Source organism: Nuphar pumila, chromosome 5, assembly GCF_984573655.1.
Source record: "Nuphar pumila chromosome 5, dmNupPumi1.hap1.1, whole genome shotgun sequence".
Classification (NCBI taxonomy): Eukaryota; Viridiplantae; Streptophyta; class Magnoliopsida; order Nymphaeales; family Nymphaeaceae; genus Nuphar; species Nuphar pumila.
The window spans coordinates 61,170,633-61,191,767 of NC_143253.1; the positions used below are offsets into that span (position 1 = coordinate 61,170,633).

A 21,135-nucleotide genomic window follows, 5' to 3' on the forward strand; every position below is an offset into this window, starting at 1 on the left:
TTGAGGCGTTCACTAAGAATAACTTCTTCACTCTCCTTGATGCTAGGAATATCAGCAGTATAGGTTGGTCGGGGAATCATAGGCTGAGGCAGCCTTTCTTCTGGGTCTTCCCCAAGGACAGTAGTAATCATGTCACCCTTAGACCACTTAATGCACTGGTTTAGGGTGGATGGCACTGCATTGGCGTTGTGAATTTACGTTCGCCCCAATAGAAGATTATATGTAGGTGGCACATTGACAACGTTAAAAAGCACTGTATGAACAGAGTAGTTGATAAATATTTCCAGAAAAATCTTGCCCTTTGTTGTCTGTCCATGATTATCAAATTCGTAAATGGTGATCGGATCTGATGCGTATTCTTCTTCTTTTATACCCAAAGCATTGGCAGTCATTTCAGGACAAATGTTGAGGCTACTGCTTCCATCTACGAGCACATGGGATACAGTCATCTCCCTGGTTCGAACCACAATGTATAGAGCATTATTATGAAATGCATGGGGCTTGGGTAGGTCTTGGTTGGAGAATGTTATGGGAGCATTGGTCATGGCCTGATTAACGATCTGGGCCATGTCTTTAGGGGTGGTGCCTGACTTAACCTTGATTTTTCGCAGTAAATCATCCAGGACTTGCTGATGCTTGGGAGAAGCATGTGCCAATTCAAGGATCAGGATATTTGAGAGGGCAGTAATTGGTCTTTGCACTATATCGACTTTTTTCTCTGATGTTTTTCCCTTTTCTGACACTGATTTAATAAAGCTTTTGGTGAACCATGGCATTCTTTTGGCCACTTCAAGAGATATCCCAGCATGCTCTTTTGAGACTTTCAGCTTGACGAAAGTCGAAATGAGGTCCATCTTCTGAGTATTGGACTTTGCCTTATGTAATACTAATACCTGATGCTGAATATCAATATCACTACTGGGGCATGGTTGAATGTGATCTTGTGGCTGAAATGAGTGATAAGATATCATTACGGTTGAATGCTAAAGGAAAGGCTGATTCAGTATGGTCATCTTTTCATCTTCGGTGCCTTCCATCAGAAGATTTTTGTCAATATAATCTTGAATAATATCCTTTAGAATGAAATAATTTTCAGTGTCGTGTCCCACTGTTCGATGGAACTTGCAGAATTTGTCCTTCATTTTACCCATAATCACTGGTGGATCAGCTACCCTTAGAAGTTTAATCATGTCGCTGCCAAGCATATATTCTAGCACTGTTTTGAGGGACTGATCTAGGGAAGTAAATTTACGATTATAACTCCACCCTTCACGCTTCAGCTTTTCTTGAGGCATGGACCCTTGCTCGAGAGTCTGCTGAGGTTGTCTATCATACTGAGGGATCAACTTGCCTTTGTGTTCATTCTTGCTGGGGTTTGATCCTCCTGAACTAGAGTTGTGATCTTTTGCATTTCTCTTGTAGTGGTTCTTATCGTTGTTGGTGGAGTAGGTGAAATAGGTTTTCTTCTTGAATTCCTGCTGACTATTGTTCCTGATGAACATGAAGCCCTCATAAGATTCATTTTTCACACTCAACTCAAGCCATTTGGCTCGTTCTGTCAGTTCTATGAAGGTCTTTGATGAAAAGGTGGAAATCAAACCCCTTAAGGGTTGCGAAAAGTTACTCAAGATTATGAGTCAATGCATGTCTTTCTGATATTGAATCTCGCATCTTATTACAAGCTTACCTCCATTGGTGAATAAAATCTCTGGCTTTCTCATTTTCTTTCTGCTTCAGACTGCAGAGGTGGCTGAGGGTCGGGAGTGTCTCAGCATTGAATAAGAAGCGCTCAATAAACAAATTGACCACTTTGTTGAACTCCCTCAGTTCTATGGGGTTAATGTGTTCTGAATACCATTTTGCTGCAATACCCTCTAGACTATGAGGGAAACAGAGAAGTAAGGCTCGATTGTTCCTTCTGAACCTGGAACACTCCGCGAAGAAAAGGGCGAGATGTGCTTTTGGATCACCTGAACCATCAAATTTGATAAATTTTCTAGGGAGGTTATCAAGATTGTCATCCCCATCCAGTCCGTCGTAGATATCTTTACTTGTAAAGACCTTCTTGCCCTTGTCACGGGCTTGCAGATCCTTGACCATCTTAACCACGTCTTTAAGTTGTGGTTGTGTAGGATCAATAACATACTGATTCTTGGTCTTATAGGTTGATCCTTGCCCCTGGGTTGACCTTTGAAGTTCCTGTTGTGTCTCATATTCCTCATCGGTACCACCCCCAAACTCTACTTCATCGGAAGTTTTCTCACGATGATTCTGCCTCTTTGAGATTTTCGCATTCTTTTTCACTGTTCGGCCCCTAACCTTTTTCTTATAGTGAGTTTTTTCCGAACTGGCCCCTGTTTCTTCAGATAGCATTTTGTTCATAGTTTTCTGAAATAACAGATACATCTGAGGGTCAATGTCATCATTGCCCTTTTGGCTTCTATTTCCAGCAGATCGTGGAGAGGTCATTTCTTGCTTTGAGGCTGAAGAGTAACTAATATGCTAAACTTGTGCGGTTTTCCTGCCGGACCTTGTCTAAATCATATAAGGATGCAAGTGCTCTCTGTAGGGCAAAATTGAGGGTTAGCTGCTGAAAATGAAACATTCACTGGATATCTGGTAGACAATTTGAAAGATATCACATTACTAGGAACTGAGTCATCGCTAGAGTCACGACAATTGCACTGCTATTCTTTACAAAATAAACAACTGAAAATGCGCCTTGTTACCTAAATGAGGTCGTCAAACCATGATAGAATGAAAATTGAATGAACTTTATTGAAGAAAACATAATTTAATAATAAACTTGACAGAAAGGAGGAGGACAAACAATTTTCCACCACTCCTAATAATCATTGGACACCCGAGGACCCAGAAAAAGAGTAAGATTGACAAAGGAATCCCGGCTATATCTGGCAGAATGGTATGCTCTGGACCACTGTGCTGATGCGAGATCGAACTCTAGCATGATTTTTAAAAGTAGATGATCTTTTACGTGTTTTTGCCTCTGAGAAAACTGTCTGACACACCACTCTGGATGGTAATATGTGTAGAAGAATGGGCCAAGTAGCCTAAACCGCTCGTTGTATGCAAAGTATATTTGAGAGGTGATTGCTGACGATCAAAGTAGTCCCACACGACCTATTCCTCTTGGAGATTGTCGATCAAGAACCTGTATCGTGCAACTGGAAGAAGCTTTTCACCATTGTATCTAAATGAGCTAGCTCTTGTTGGCACATGCCAGAGGAACCAGGACTGCATGGCATAAGTGCACCCTTCGACTAGAATTGATTCTCCGAGTGTGAAGCGAGTCAACCCTTGGTACAAAAAAGCGAGTGCGGCCATGGCTATAGAGAGGTGGCTAGTCTGTCGACTTTCCCACCTTCATAGAAGTTGAACTATTCTGATATCCATGTAATTTTGTATGTTTGGAAAGAGAGCCAAATCCCACAATGCATAGGACCATCGCATGTTGAATTCTCTCTCGAGCTTTTCGAGATAAGGAACTGACTTTCACAAATGCCCCATACTGTCTATAGATTTTGAGCACATTTACATATTCATTCTCATTCTCCTCGATCAATGGCCAAGACTTGCGTCCCATCATGCAGGCTAAAGTGTCTCAGGAATCCAGACCCTTGACATTGATTAAGAATTGTTTCTCTAATAGATCTTCAGGCTGACCGACTGGCTCGGGCAATCCCATGATCTCTGAAAACTCATCCATCAACAAAGTCATTTCTCCCCATGAGAACCAAAAAGTACAAGTGCGTGGATTCCACCGCTCTGCTAGTGCATGGATCAAATTGTTGTTGATTGTCTGCTTTCCCACTGCGGATGTCAGTTCTAACCCACAATCGCTCAGATGGTCCGGAAACATACGAGAAAAGTTCTTGAGCCATGAATAATACCACCGAGGAATGAAGGATCTGGTATTGAGAGTTCGATGTTCGGGAATACAGTGACAAACCTAATCAGATTTTACATGTAAAAACAATGACAAACCTAATCAGATTGCACATAAGCAAAATAGTGGCAAATCTAATCCAAATTACAACTGCACAAACCGTGTCAAAACTGATCGGATTGCACTTGCACAAACAGTGGTAGATCTAAAACTAATTCTCAAAAATAACATACAAACAGATCTATAGTCAACACAAAAACAATATCTTTGTGTATTAGTAATGGCTAAGGACTTATCCGTAGCTGAAAATGATATTCTTGAGCGAATTCAAATCTCCATCATACTGAACAACCTTCCATCATCTTGAAAATTTGTGTTAGTTGCTATGAGACTAACCAAAAAAAGTCTCACCCTAAAAGGGCTCCCTTTATAATTATCTCTTGAGTAAGAGCACATGAACACCTAAAAGTTTTTTCCAGGAACCTCTCATAGGCTCAAACCTAAGGGCTCATTCTTTAAGAGATTTAAGAAGAATAAGTATCACAAAAGATGTCCAGTGTAAACTAAGAACCCTAAGACTGCAACCAAAGGTGCATGTTTTTCTTGTGGAAAAGTTGAACATTTCAAGAAAGATTGCCCAAATAGATTCAAGAAAGATAATCTAAAAAAGCAGGTAACTGAAGAGTGTAAAATTTTTAGCACATTGTCTAAGTCATTGATCATGAATGATCATCTCCCAGGATGGTAGATTGACATAGGGGCGATATGACATGTGGCCAAGATAAAGGAAGTTCTTGTGCGAATGAAAGAGTTAAAGCTAGGAGATCACAAGGTGAATATGAGAAATAACACCTATAGTGATGTGGTCAAAATTGTGGCGCCCCAAACCCCGACCTTGGAAAAACCTCAGATTTTCTATCGATTTTTTTTTTTAAAGAATTTATTGAAAACAGTGGAAACAAAGTGTAAAGAAGGTGGCAAGGCCGCAAGTCTGGGCGGCCACAGGTAAGTACAACAGACATGACTAAGAAGTACAATCACAAGTATAAAGGGGTTTACAACCCGACAGTGTTACAAAATGTGACAATACAACAAGTCTCAAAATAGGGAATGTATCCCGACAAAACTCAAAACCCAAAACCAACAGGAACAAGATCTGCAGCTAAGTGTCTGTCCCCAAGCCTCCACCGTGTGCCGTCGCATCAACACCGTACCTATTCGTCACCTGCATCCCCATAAAACGGGGTCAGTCCTCTTGCGAGGTGGTGAAGAAACAATAACCATATATATCTCACTTCTAAGGAAAAACAGGAAACAGTAACGTGAAATAACAAGTATATGTGTCAGTGTCAGGTAGGTGCATATGTGACAAGTGCTAACCAAGTCAAACAGGTAACAGAACTGAAGTAACTGCAGAACAAGTAACTAAGAGCAGTAAAGAAATATAACAAGAACTAATCATCTACTGAACAAGTAAAGTAACAACTACAATATGTCAGCTATGATTGGTTAGCCTTTAAGTTCTTCTTATTACTCCTTCGGGTACGCAAAGGAACCTCGCATTCTGTGAGACATGCACCCAATGTATGTTATTCAATTTCTAATGTGGTAACTGGGGATGCTACAGACCGAGTAAACCTCATGCGAGCAGCACGCAGCTGAGAAAAACTCTCGCATAGGTAAGGATTGCAATCCATACTACTACAGTAGTGAGGTCCTAAAAAGGTAACCTCGACCTCCCTGACTTTGAGTGACTAGAGGTCAAAGGACGCTACAACTCCTGTCAAAACACATGTCATAGTAACGACAAGTCACTCAGGGTTGTACCATCCACCCTCTCTAAGGTGAACCGTTTTGTGAATGGGGCAAAGCAGGTTTATCTTTCTTAAGCTCATTGTTCAGTCACACCTCCTGACAAGGATTTTATGCCTCGTGGTCCCCGCAGGGTACGCAAACGAGGACTTAGCCTGCCCATCCACGTGCTCAGCCACACACGGCTAACAAGAGCACATCGCTCATGAAAGCGATCTTAACACCATATTATTTCTTTTTCTAATTTAGGGTATAGTCACACATGAGTTCACTCACAACAGAAGGGCCCTTGCCCAGAGACTCCAACCGAGTCCAATACAAATCATGTTTATTCATACCCTTTGGTGTTCAAGCTTTGTATATCACATTTCTCATTTATGAATTCGGTGCACTTCATGCACTCATCAATGCCTCAAGCAATGTACCAGTCAGGGTACGCACTACTCGGTACGAGGGTCAGGATGTGTTGTTTGCAAAGTGGAACATGATTCTCGTCAATTGCTTAACATAAAGAACAAAGGCATGATACAACTGCATATCTGAGAAACACGATGCTATTACATGATAATGTACATGTGAGTGTACAGTTTTTCAATTCTAAGAGACATGCAAGAGTTTAAGAATTAACTACAACATACTTAAACAATCGTTGAAAGTTTCTCATCACAATCTCAAACCGATCAGAACTTCAAAGATCTTGATTTGGACATTTAAGTAACACGAGACCACCCTTGTAGAGAAGACTCGCGATTTGGTGTACTTGTGTGTTGAGATTCAACTTTACGATATTCTCATACGTATGGGAATTACATTCACATTCCAAGGTGGATCGTCGCTCTTGCAGGAGGAAAAGATAAAAATATGCCACGAAGGGCAATCGTAGGTTTATACCTTACTAGGTTACTTAATTCAACATACTTATGTGTCACTGAAGCAATCCGGGATATTACCAACTTATGGGAATAACATTAGCATTTACCAAGGTGTAAGTATTTTCTTCAAGAAGTGTGACACACTTACGTGTCACGAGCAAATTCTCGAAATAACCCATCTAATGAGGATTACATTGGCTTTTCCACGATTTTGGGGTGCCACACCCGCGGACCCAAAACACAACATCAGACAATGTCCATGACTTGAAACCACGTAGGCTCTAAACATGTGGGGTTAGCAACAGTACTTGCCCTCGTACACAACTAGTAAACCGAAACGAAAACCTAGGAAAGTGTGAGGTCTTCTACGGACCTATCGACAAAATTTTTGGGTCATCCGACTGGACGGTCGCAAGGTAAAACCCTATGTAACTCGTACTCACACTGGAGTGTAAAGTAACTGCGGAATACTTAGACAAAGCACGAGGGTGCCACATGTTCATTTGGTTTCCCATAGATAGTTGCACCGAATCACCCGACCCTACTATATATATATATATATATATATATATATATATATATATATATATATATATATATATATATATATATATATATATATATATATATATATATATATATATATATACATATTACACATGTATAGGTACATGTGCACCGGTGTGCATGCTAGCCGATTGCTCGCAACCATATTCCCATATTTGGGGCCCTTAACGATTGAAGTAATACGGGAAAAGAGGTTTTTGGGTTTGGCCATTCGGGCTAGACCGAAATTGTTATTCGGCTAAGCTCAAGGGTCTCGACTAAGGTCAGCTGGTCACCGATGGTGACAACAAGCCAACGGGTACCAAATCTGCAAGGGATTCGAGTGCAATAGCACCCGGTAACCTATGGCAGCTACACGGCAACGGGTAGGTCTGCAGGTCAAGTCATGTGGGCCAGACTAAGACTATGGTTTGACTGCACTCAACGGCCAAATCTGGCCACATAGTCACCTATGGTGACAACCACTAAAAAGAACGCCAAAATAGCAAGGGGCCCATGTGCAAGTGGCACCCGGTAACCCGTTGTAAAGACTGCTGAAAGGGGGTGATACAATCATGCTGGTATGGTCCTCCAGACCAGATCGCATGATCTGATAAGGATTCTGGTCTGAACTCATGGTTAAGACCAGACCCTTCAACCAGCTGGGTGAGCCCGAATCGACTACCCAAAACCGCGAGTCGTCCGGTAGAAGTTCATGGCGCCAAGACAAGTGGGAGGGGGAAAAGAACTGCCAAAGGTCTGGTCCTTTGGACTAGAACACACTGCTGCTAAAGGAGGGGTCTGAACTCACGGTTCAGACCGTTCTTCAATGGCGTGCAGCGACCAGCCGCGAAGCACAACAGCAGCTCGCCACTAGGCGGTTGCCTTGGGGTCGATGCTGAGCTGGACCGAGAGGGGCTTGAGTCTGGTCCCTGGGACCAGACCCAAGGAGAGCTGACAGAGTTCTGGTCTGAACCCTTGGTTCAAACCAGTCACACGGGTCTGCGACCCAAGTCCCCCAAAACTTGGCCAACTCGGGTGCCCATGGCCCTGGGTGACCCGACGCGCCAAGCACCAATGAACCGAAAAAAAAATAAAATCCAAGGGCCATGGGACCTTTTCCCATGTGGACCCTGGTCACACCGTGACCCAGGTCATGGCGTCCATGTTGTGCCAGTCCCAAATACATTGGGACTGGGTTTGAACACAGCGTACCAAAAATACCCGAAAAGGAAAGTGGTTGTGGTTCACCATCCGCAACACGCCTGCACTTTAAGGGGTGCCGAAATGGACTGGGTGCATCTGGACAAGCCCAGCTCGGTCCAGAGCATACCCAACAAGGCAAACATGTTCTGGAGCAAGCCACCATGCCCAGCAATTTGAGAGAAGGGCGACAGCAAGAAAAAAAAAGTTTCAGCAATGCTAACGACTAAAAAAAAGAATGTAGCAGAATGGGAAACAACATAAGTCAACGAAAGGAAATAGAAACGTGATGTTAAATAAAAACTTAACCAGCTAATCCACCGATGGAGCATGCATACATAGATGTCATGCCTCCTCGGTTTCATGATATACTAAAACAACATGTAAATCGTGTTGAGCCTTCACCTTTGGAGCTTGGGTGAAGAAGGAGGTCACGACTGCAATGGTGTCCTCCAACAAGGCTGAACCACACCCACGGCTAGGAGAAAGAGAAGAAAAGGTATGGGAGAGAGAGAGAGAGAGTCTTAGAAAAATCGCCCCTTTTGGGGCTCTCGATTTTTTTCAAAAGGCTCTTAAAGGGGGTTGGTTGAGATGGATGGTGGAGATTCACTCTCAAAGATGTGGGGCTGGGAGTGGGTCACGAATTCCCACTGCTGCCCAGCTCCACCACATGCCATTGTGGATTTGAAAATCCTCCCAAAGTTTTCAAAAATATCATGGGGCTGCCGCCCCATGCATCCAATGAGGCACTTCAAACCTCATAATGACCCTCCAACCTTGGGAAGAGCCCTTGGGATTTCCTTGAATCCCAAGGCAAAAAGGCTCCTCAAGTTCATGCATTCCCAAAGGGAAAGGTCGACCCCTCTACATGCCATTTCATTCCCTCTTTACCTTCTTTATTATACTTATTTATTTTATTTTATTTTTATTTTATTTGGGTAGGGCCAATCGTGGCCCTCCCTTGGAATTGCTTTTAGTCTCTTACGAGACTGCCATCCATCCAGCTGGTCAACTTGACCAGCTGGTCTCATGGCCAAGGTTGTCCCAAGGCCATCCTAAGTGGACGACCATGGCCTTGGTCGACCCTTGACGAACAAAGGGAAATTAATTTTTTTCACCGATTTCATTATTAAATGGATTTTAAATATTTTTCATCATGTATATTTATTTTTATTTTATATTTTTAATGTAAATAGCATTTCAAAGCTTACCCAAGAGAAGAAATCTCTGTTACGAACAAAATGGGTCTCGTTTAGGCCCTCGCTAAGTCTCTAAGTGATCTCCCGTAAATCACATGCACTGACAGGGTTTTTTCGTCCTTCGGACCTCAAATTTGAGGACAATCAAAATATAAGTATTATAAACTTGCCCAAAAAATTTTGGAGGTTAATTCATTATAGATTTCCCTCAATTGCTATTTAATGTAAACTTACACGATTTTGACTCGTATCTCCACATAGGTATAAATACGAAAATTTACAAATTTGCCAAGAAATTCTCAATCACAATACCATTCATGTAACATTACCTCAAAATTAATCATGGACCTTACATCCTCCCCTCCTTAAAAGGATTTCATCCGCGAAATCACCCATATTAGGTTACAAAAAGTTCTGGATATTTCTTTCTCATACTCGTTCTGGTTTCCATGTGCATTCTTCGATACCATGGTGTTGCCAACGTACCTTAACTACCAGAATAGTCTTGGTACGCAAAACCTGATCTCGTTGATCCACTATCCCAATAGGCCGTTCTGTCAAAGTCAGATCTTCCTGCACTTCCACATCTTCGTAACGAATAATGTGCGATGGGTCCGGAATGTACTTCCTTAGCATCGACACATGAAAAACATTGTGAATGTGGGCATACTGTTGAGGTAGCTCGACACGATATGCAACTTCACCGATCCTTGCCAAAATCTCGAACGATGCAACGTATCTAGGATTCAACTTCCCTTTCTTACCGAAATGGAACACACTCTTCATCGGTGAAACTCTCACAAAAACCATGTCACCGACTTCAAAAGATAACTCACATCGTCTCTTATCGGCATAACTTTTCTGTCTATCCTGAGCTACCTTTAAGCATTCTCGGATCTTCTGCACCTGCTGAGTGTAGTGCTGAAGAACAATCGGTGATTCTCTAGATCTGTCGGTGATATCGTCTCAATAAGACGGTGATCGGCAAGGTCTCCCATACAATGCTTCGTACGAGGCCATCCCGATACTAGCGTGGTAACCGTTATTGTATGTGAATTCAACCAAACATAGGTGTGAATCTCATTCACCCTTCTAGTTGAGCATACAGGCTCGCAACATGTCTTCTAGCGTCTAAATAGTCTGTTCGGATTGTCCATCCGTCTGAGGGTAAAAAGTTGTACTGAACTTCAACCTTGTACCCAAAGCAGACTCCAACTGACCCCACAGTCGCGATGTGAACCGGGGATCACAATCAGAAATAATCGATCTTGGCACACCATGCAGTCGCACGATCTCTCTGACATACAGGTCAGCTAGACTCTCAAGGGATTGACTGGTCCTGATAGGCAAGAAATGGGCAAACTTGATGAGTCTGTCCACGACTACCCAAATCGAATCATGCTTACGTCTTGTCTGCAGTAAACCTACCACAAAATCCATCGTAACGTTTTCCCACTTCCATTGAGGAATCTCGATCCTCTGCATGGAACCACCAGGACGCTGGTGTTTCACCTTGACCTGCTGACAAGTCATGCATCTCGCAACGTACGCTGCTATCTCGTGCTTCATATGGTTCCACCAATATTTCCGTTGCAAATGCTTAAACATCTTCGTTTCGCCTGGATAAATAGTATATCTCGACATGTGTGCTTCATCAAGAATCTCTTTCTTCAGCTCAGGGTCGCTCGGAACCCAAAGTCGATCTCTCATGCGAATACTACCATCATCAGACACACTATAGAAGGTATTTGCTTGTCCTGCCAGGGCTAAAAACTTACCATATTGGTCATCAAGCTTATGAGCCTCCACAATTCTAGGCAAAAACTCTGATTGAATGGTCATATCAGACAATCTGATCGATCTGCCCCCAACTGAAAAAAGCTTCCAAACTACGAAATCTTTAATCAGTTTCTGACTCCACACGAGACTAGCCAAAACACCACTCGATTTGCGACTAAGCGCATCCGCCACTACGTTCGCCTTACCAGGGTGGTAAGACAACATAAAGTCCTAATCCTTGATAAACTTGAGTCAACGTCGTTGTCTCATGTTCAACTCCTTCTGAGAGAACAGATATTTGAGACTCTTGTGGTCTGAGAAGACCTCAAACGATTCTCCATACAAATAATGTTGTCACGATTTCAAAGCAAACACAACTGCTGCTAGTTCCAAATCATGTGTCGGGTAATTTCTCTTATGGGTCTTCAACTGTCTAGAAGCATAAGCAATCACCCTGCCATGCTGTATTAGCACGCAACCCAATCCGGTACCGGAGGCGTTCGTGTACACCACAAACCCACCTCTGCCTGACGGTAAAGCTAACACCGGCGAGGTCGTCAGCTTTGCCTTCAAGATCTGGAAACTATCTTCACAAGCGCTATCCCACTCGAACTTGATGCCTTTACGCAAAAGCTTCGTCAACGGTAAGGCAATCCTCAAAAAATCTTGGATGAATCATCGATAATATCCTGCCAACCTGAGAAAACTGTGAATCTCTGACACATTTTGAGGCTGCTTCCAGCCTAAAACTGCTTCAACCTTTGCTGGATCGACTGACACTCCATCCTTGGATATCACGTGACCAAGGAACATAACTCGCTCAAGCCAAAACTCGCACTTGGAGAACATGGCAAACAAACGATGCTCACGAAGAATACCCAAGACAATACGCAAGTGTTCTTGATGCTACTCAGGACTCTCTGAGTAGATCAAAATGTCTTCAATAAACACGATTACGAACATATCCAAGAATAGACGAAAAATCCAGTTCATCAAATCCATGAATGCAGCTGGTGCATTCGTGAGGCCAAAAGGCATCACCACAAACTTGTATAACCCATACCTCATTCAAAAAGCTATCTTCGCAATGTCTTCCTCTCTAATACGAAGTTGATGACAACCTGACTTGAGGTCAATCTTCGAGAAAATCTTTGCTCTCTGCAACTGATCGAAAAGATCTTCGATCCTGGGTAACGGGTATTTGTTCTTAATCGTCACTTGATTGAGCATCCGGTAGTCGATGCACAACCTTAAAGATCCATCCTTCTTCTTCACGAACAACACTGGTGCTCCCCACGGAGAAGCACTGGGTCGAATGAAACCCTGATTTAAAAGTTCTTCCAATTGCCGCTTCAATTCCTCAAGCTCTGTCGGAGCCATACGGTAAGGTGCCTTGGAAATAGGAGTAGTTTCAAGCAACAACTCGATGCAAAATTTGATTTCTCGCTTCGGAGGTAAACCAGACAATTCCTCTGGAAACACATCGGAAAATTCTCGAACCACATCTAAGTCATCGATCGGAACCATCTCAGGTTTGACTAGGGTAATACTGACCAAAAATGCAGTACCCTCGTTCCGCAAATACTTCTGAGCCTTGAAGGAAGAAATCAAACAACTATCACGCAAGGGTCGAGGAAGCTTGATCTCCAAGACAGGACGATCAGGCTGAAAAAGAACAACCTTGCCTTCTCGACAGAAACTTTGGCGTGATACTCAAATAACCAATCCATGCCTAGAATGACGTCGAACTCAGTCATGTCTAACCGAATCACATCAGCTGACAGGTTTTGCCCTGCCACTGACACCTCGATGCTCAGAATGTAAGAATCACAAAAGGACTGATCACCTATCGGAGTACGGACCTCCAACGGGTAATTCAAAGACTCTACGGTCAACGACAAAGTTTTAACAAATCTGGTAGCTATAAAAGAATGCGAAGCACCATAATCAAATAACGTAAAGGCTGCATGTCATGCGACTGGAATAGTACATTGGACCAATTCGCCCTTGGTCACTTGCTCCACGGTCGCTGCGTAGGCACATCCTGCAATGGTCTTCTGGTTGCTCTGCTTCTGCTGATGCTGTTGTTGCTATGGCTGATATGATTGAGGCTGCCTTGGCTGCGCCAGCTGAGATGTCCCTGGCGTGTTTCTCCTCTGATCGTTTGATTGCTTCTCCCGACAATCCTTGATATAGTGGCCCATCTTACCACAATAAAGACATTCGCCTGTATCACGTGGGCAAGGTCGTCCTGGATGATCGATGGAACACTTCGGACAACCCACCACTATGATCTGCCTCTGAGGCTGTTGATACTGGCACTGCTGGTACTGGGGTCGTCGATTCTGATATTGTTACGGGTTGTTGTTGTTGTTGTTTCTGTTCTTCTTTGAAGGTGGATGAAACTTCCTTCCACCCTGTTGTTTCTGGAACTGACGCTTTCTAGGCCAACTCTTTTGGCTTTGCTGCTGCTGTTGCTGTCCTCTGGATGCTGGTGTCCTCTAGGATTTTGTCCAATCAAGCTCTAGAAGTGAGGTTGTCTCAAGAGCCTCACCCACAGTCGTAAGTGCATGCGTATACACCTTGGTACGTAGAACTGGCTTCAGACCTCGAGCAAACTTCAATGCTCGATCCTTCTCGGTTGCATACAGGTTAGGGCAGTATCTTTCAAGACTGCGGAAACGAGTGACATACTCCGCTAGTGTCGAGCTTCCTTGTTGTAAGTCAAGGAATTCCTGCATCTTCCTGCTCCTCTCATGAGCCGGGAAATATGCAGCAAAGAAAACCTCCACAAACTGTTCCCACGCGATCAGCTGATTATCAAACTTGATCTCCCAGGTGGTAGCCCACCACCTCTCAGCATCTTTTCGCAAACGATACGTCCTGAAATCAACCTTCCGATCGTCGCTCACCTGCAAGACACGAAAGATCTGCTCTATCTCTCGTACCCAGTCTTCCGCTGCTTTTGGTGTCGATTTTCCGTCAAACGAAGGAGGATTCATGCTCATAAACTGTTTGTATGGAACTATAGTGGCAGGAACTTGGGCAGGAGCTCCCTGTCCCTGGGCAGTCTGCTGTATGTGATCGCCCATGTTCTTCATCGTCTCAGCTTGACGGCCAACCACCTCAGTGAGGTTGTTGAGCGTCTCCATAAGGTCATCACATCGTGCACGTCACGCCATCTAAATAGGCAAAAATTATACATAAGCAACTAGGCAAGTACTTGAATGTAGAAAATTTCATTGCATTAATAGGAAAATTGCATGCATTACATGATAGAAACACCCTTCATCCAGACAGGGTTATCCAAACACTGCTAATAACTTAAGCAAAACTCAAAAATGAAACACTGACTCAGTGTCTCTAACATAACATAACATTATCATGGCTTGATAGTATAAAAATCTCGGTAGTCCTTCCGACTTCCACAACGTCGCGGCCTGATATGAGGAGGAGAAGCAAGAATTCTCAATGGCGTATCAGATATCTCTTGAACTTCCATCAGTACTGGCGGCACAGGAGGTTCTGGCACGTACTCTAATGAAACCGCGTAAGGATAAGAATCAGGAGAATACTGGGGAGAGTTCGGCGCTCCACGCCTGTCTCCATCCTGACTGTCCACTTCAACTATCATGGGTCCAGTGACCGAGGTTACATCGTCGATGTCATCAGCATTGCTCTTCCAGAGCTCATCTCGCAGCTTCGTCTGGCATTCTTCCTTGATATGCCCCACGAAGACTACAATAAGGGCAATCATGCAATTCACAAGGGAAAATTTGTCCCACGTGATCCACTAAACATCTGGCATAAAAAGGTGCCTGTTGTGCCAGCATATGCACACCGCGAGCTAGGTGTTGCACAGCTCCGCCCAAGGACTCCTCGCCTCGGACCAAGTCCTGGAGGGCTTCCAAAATCTTCTCGTAACTTGGGTTTGTCGCCATCTAACCCACACACAGAATCAAGCACACAATTCTAACTAAGAAGTAAGGAACATACAGATAAATAAAGTTTAATCATACTTACAGTACGATGGACGATGCACGATAAAGCCTTGGACCACACTTAACTGCTACTCTGATACCAATCTCTCTGGCGCCCCAAACCCCGATCTTGGAAAAACCTCAGATTTTCTATGGAATTTTTTTTGAAAGGTTTTATTAAAAACAGCGAAAACAAAGTGTAAAGAAGGTGGCAAGGCCGCAAGTCTGGGCGGCCACAGGTAAGTACAACAAACATGACTAAGAAGTATAATCACAAGTATAAAGGGGTTTACAACCCGACAGTTTAAGATTTACAAAATGTGACAATACAACAAGTCTCAAAATAGGGAATGTATCCCGACAAAACTCAAAACCCAAAACCAACAAGAACAAGATCTGCAGCTAAGTGTGGGTCCCCAAGCCTCCACCGTGTGCCATCGCATCAACACCGTACCTATTCGTCACCTGCATCTCCATAAAACGGGGTCAGTCCTCTTGCGAGGTGGTGAAGAAACAATAACCATATATATCTCACTTTTAAGGAAAAACAGGAAACAGTAACGTGAAATAACAAGTATATGTGTCAGTGTCAGGTAGGTGCATATGTGACAAGTGCTAACCAAGTCAAACAGGTAACAGAACTGAAGTAACTGCAGAACAAGTAACTAAGAGCAGTAAAGAAATATAACAAGAACTAATCATCTACTGAACAAGTAAAGTAACAACTACAATATGTCAGCTATGATTGGTTAGCCTTTAAGTTCTTCTTATTACTCCTTCGGGTACGCAAAGGAACCTCGCATTCTGTGAGACATGCACCCAATGTATGTTATTCAATTTCTAATGTGGTAACCGGGAATGCTACAGACCGAGTAAACCTCATGCGAGCAGCACGCAGCTAAGAAAAACTCTCGCATAGGTAAGGATTGCAATCCATACTACTACAGTAGTGAGGTCCTAAAAAGGTAACCTCGACCTCCCTGACTTTGAGTGACTAGAGGTCAATGGACGCTACAACTCCTGTCAAAACACATGTCATAGTAACGACAAGTCACTCAGGGTTATACCATCCACCCTCTCTAAGGTGAACTGTTTTGTGAATGGGGCAAAGCAGGTTTATCTTTCTTAAGCTCATTGTTCAGTCACACCTCCTGACGAGGATTTTATGCCTCGTGGTCCCCGCGGGGTACGCAAACGAGGACTTAGCCTACCCATACACGTGCTCAGCCACACACGACTAACAAGAGAACATCGCTCATGAAAGCAATCTTAACACCATATTATTTCTTTTTCTAATTTAGGGTATAGTCACACGTGAGTTCACTCACAACAGAAGGGCCCTTGCCCAGAGACTCCAATCGAGTCCAATACAAATCATGTTTATTCATACCCTTTGGTGTTCAAGCTTTGTATATCACATTTCTCATTTATGAATTCGATGCACTTCATGCACTCATCAATGCCTCAAGCAATGTACCAGTCAGGGTACGCACTACTCCGTACGAGTGTCAGGATGTGCTGTGTGCAAAGTGCAACATGATTCTCATCAATTGCTTAACATAAAGAACAGAGGCATGATACAACTGTATATCTGAGAAACACGATGCTATTATATGATAATGTGCATGTGAGTGTACAGGTTTTCAATTCTAAGAGACATGCAAGAGTTTAAGAATTAACTACAACATACTTAAACAATTGTTGTAAGTTTCTCATCACAATCTCAAACCGATCAGAACTTCAAAGATCTTGATTTGGCATTTTACGTAACACGAGACCACCCTTGTAGAGAAGTCTCGCGATTTGGTGTACTTGTGTGTTGAGATTGAACTTTACAATATTTTCATATGTATGGGAATTACATTCGCATTCCAAGGTGGATCGTCGCTCTTGCAGGAGTAAAAGATGGAAATATGCCACAAAGGGCAATCGTAGGCTTATACCTTGCTAGGTTACTTAATTCAACATACTTACGTGTCACTGAAGGAATCCAGGATATTCCCAACTTATGGGAATAACATTAGCATTTACTAAGGTGTAAGTATTTTCTTCAAGAATTGTGACACACTTACGTGTCACGAGCGAATTCTCGAAATAATCCATCTAATGGAGATTACATTGGCTTTTCCATGGTTTTGGGGTGCCGCGCCCGCGGACCCAAAACACAACATCGGACAATGTCCGTGACTTGAAACTACGTAGGCTCTAAACATGTGGGGTTAGCAACAGTGCTTGCCCTCGTACACAACTAGTCAACCGAAACGAAAACCGAGGAAAGTGTGAGGTCTGCTACGGACCTATTGACAAAATTTTTGGGTCATCCGACTGGACGATCGCAAGGTAAAACCCTATGTAACTCGTACTCACACTGGAGTGTAAAGTAACTGCGGAACACTTAGACAAAGCACGAGGGTGCCACGCGTCCATTTGGTTTCCCATAGATAGTCGCACTGAATCACCCGACCCTACCATATATATATTACACATGTATAGGTACACGTGCACCGATGCACGTGCTAGCCGATTGCTCGCAACCATATTCCCATATTTGGGGCCCTTAACGATTGAAGTGATGTGGGAAAAGAGGTGTTCGGGTCTGGCCATTCGGGCTAGACCAAAACTGTTGTTCGGCTAAGCTCAAGGGTCTTGACTAAGATCAGTTGGTCACCGATGGTGACATCAAGCCAACGGGTACCAAATCTGCAAGGGATCCGGGTGCAATAGCACCCGGTAGCCTATGGCAGCTACACGACAACTGGTAGGTGTGCGGGTCTGGTCATGTGGGCCAGACCAAGGCTATGGTTTGGCTGCACTCAACGGCCAAATCTGGCCACATAGTCACCTATGGTGACAACCACTAAACAGAATGCCAAAATAGCAATGGGCACGGGTGCAAGTGGCACCCATTAACTCGTTGCAAAGATTGCTTAAAGGGGGTGATACAATCATGTTGGCCTGGTCCTCCGGACCAGACCGCATGATCTGATAAGGATTCTGGTCTGAACTCACGGTTCAGACTAGACCCTTCAACCAGCTGGGTGAGCCCGAATCGACTACCCAAAATCGTGATTCGTCTAGTAGAAGTTCATGGCGCCAAGACAAGTGGGAGGGGGAAAAGACCTTATATAGGTCTGGTCCTTTGGACTAGACCACGTTGCTACTAAAGGAGGGGTCTGAACTCACGGTTTAGACTGTTCTTCAATGGGGTGCAGCGACCAGCCGCGAAGCACAACAGCAGTTCGCCACTAGGCGGTTGCCTTGGGGTCGATGCTGAGCCGGACTGAGAGGGGCTTGAGTCTGGTCCCTGAGACCGGACCCAAGGAGAGATGACAGAGTTCTAGTCTGAACCCTTTGTTCAGACCAGTCACACGGGTCTGCGACCCTAGTCCCCCAAAACTTGGCCAACTTGGGTGCCCATGGCTCCGGGTGACCAGACGCGCCAAGCACCAATGAACCGAAAAAAAATAAAATCGAAGGGCCATGGGCCCTTTTCCCATGTGGACCTTAGTCACACCGTGACTCAGGTCATGGCATCCATGTTGTGCCAGTCCCAAATACTTTGGGACTGGGTTTGAACCCAGCACATCGAAAATACCCGAAAAGGAAAGTGGTTGTGTTTCACCATCCGCAACACGCCTGCACTTTAAGGGTTGCCGAAATAGACTGGGTGCATCTGGACGAGCCCAGCTCGGTCCAGAGCATACCCAGCAAGGCAAACACGTTCCGGAGCAAGCCACCATGCCCAGCAATGAGAGAGAAGGGCGACAGCAAGAAAAAAAAAGTTTCAGCAATGCTAACGGCTAAAAAAAAAAGAATATAGCAGAATGGGAAACAACACAAGCCAACGAAAGGAAATAGAAACATGGTGTTAAATGAAAACTTAACCAGCTAATCCACCGATGGAGCATGCATACATAGATGCCATGCCTCCTCGGTTTCATGATATACTAAAATAACATGTAAATCGTGTTGAGCCTTCACCTTCGGAGCTTGGATGAAGAAGGAGGTCACGGCTGCATTGGTGTCCTCCAACAAGGCTGAACCACACCCACGACTGGGAGAAAGAGAATAGAAGGTATGGGAAAGAGAGAGAGAGAGAGTCTTAGAAAAAACGCCCCTTTTGGGGCTCTCGATTTTTTTCAAAAGGATCTTAAAGGGGGTTGGTTGAGATGGATGGTGGAGATTCACTCTCAAAGATGTGGGGCTGGGAGTGGGTCACGAATTTCCACTGTCGCCCACCTCCACCACACGCCATTGAGGATTTGAAAATCCTCCCAAAGTTTTCAAAAATGCCATGGGGTTGCCGCCCCATGCATCCAATGAGGCACTTCAAACCTCATAATGACCCTCCAACCTTGGGAAGAGCTCTTGAGATTTCCTTGAATCCCAAGGCAAAAAGGCTCCTCAAGTTCACGCATTCCCAAAGGGAAAGGTCGACCCCTCTACACGCCATTTCATTCCCTCTTTACCTTCTTTATTATACTTATTTATTTTATTTTATTTGGGTAGGGCCAATCGTGGCCCTCCCTTGGAATTGCTTTTAGTCTCTTACGAGACTGCCATCCATCCAGCTGGTCAATGTGACTAGCTGGTCTCATGGCCAAGGTTGTCCCAAGGCCATCCTAAGTGGATGACCATGGCCTTGGTTGACCTTTTACCAACAAAGGGAAATTAATTTGTTTCACTGATTTCATTATTAAATGGATTTTAAATATTTTTCATCATGTGTATTTATTTATTTTTATTTTTTTAATGTAAATAGCATTTCAAAGCTTACCCAAGAGAAGAAATCTCCGTTACGAACGAAATGGGTCTCGTTTAGGCCCTCGCTAAGTATCTAAAAGATCTCCCGTAAATCACATGCACTGGTGGGGTTTATTCGTCGTTTGGACCTCAAATTTGAAACAATCAAAATATAAGTATTATAAACTTGCCCAAAAAAAATTGGAGGTTAATTCGTTATAGATTTCCCTCAATTGCTATTTAATGTAAACTTATGCGATTTTGACTCGTATCTCCACGTAGGTATAAATACAAAAATTTACAAATTCGCCAAGAAATTCTCAATCACAACACCATTCGCATAACATTACCTCAAAATTAATCATGGACCTTACAAAAATAGAGATTTATATGCTTTAATTAAAAGGAACCACTCTACTGCTAACAAACATACTTTATGTACCTTCCATGAGAATGAATCTTTTAGCAATAGCGGATTTTGCTAAGAAAGACTTTGAAATCTATTTTCGGAGTGACAAAGTCACTATTGAGAAAGATGGAAAAGTGAAGCTCAGGGGTCGCTATGATGTTGATCATGGTCTCTTTTGTTTGAATGTAACTTCTATAAGCAATACAATGATTGTTTTCAGTTATATTGATTGTGTATTTAATGTAAATGCATATTTATGGCACTTAAGGTTCTGACACACAAATGATAACAAAATGAAAAGAATAATTTGCATAGAATTGTTACCTTTACTTGAAAGTGTAGAATTTGAAAAATGTAAACCATGTATTTTAGAAAAAATGACTATTTTCTAAGGGTAGCAGGGCATATGACTTATTAGTTCTAGTGCATATAAATTAGGAATGTTAACCGGTTGGGTTTGGTTCGGACTCAAGTGGAACCAGACTTTGACCAGATTTTCGGGTATGGTATCAAGTCCAGACACAGACCCAAGTCTAATCGGGTCCACTGTAAGAAAAACCATACCCGAACCTAAGAACTATATGAACCAAACCCGGACCATACCCAATAAAACCATATTTTTTGTGATTGTTACATTGAAAAATTACAGATCTTAATCGAAACTCGGATTGAGACTGGGTCTGGT

At 43.3% G+C, this 21,135-nt stretch overlaps 1 protein-coding gene across 1 annotated transcript; it reads right to left on the reverse strand.

The window, feature by feature from the left end:
• Positions 1-11,672: 11,672 nt before the first annotated feature.
• On the reverse strand, positions 11,673-14,470 carry LOC149837689 (uncharacterized). Its single transcript, XM_090008100.1, has 5 exons — positions 13,873-14,470; positions 13,334-13,504; positions 13,004-13,239; positions 12,641-12,911; positions 11,673-11,938 (listed from the first exon to the last, which is right to left on the reverse strand). Exons 1-5 carry the CDS (start codon positions 14,468-14,470, stop codon positions 11,673-11,675), a joined length of 1,542 nt encoding a protein of 513 aa, XP_089864226.1.
• Positions 14,471-21,135: the final 6,665 nt, after the last annotated feature.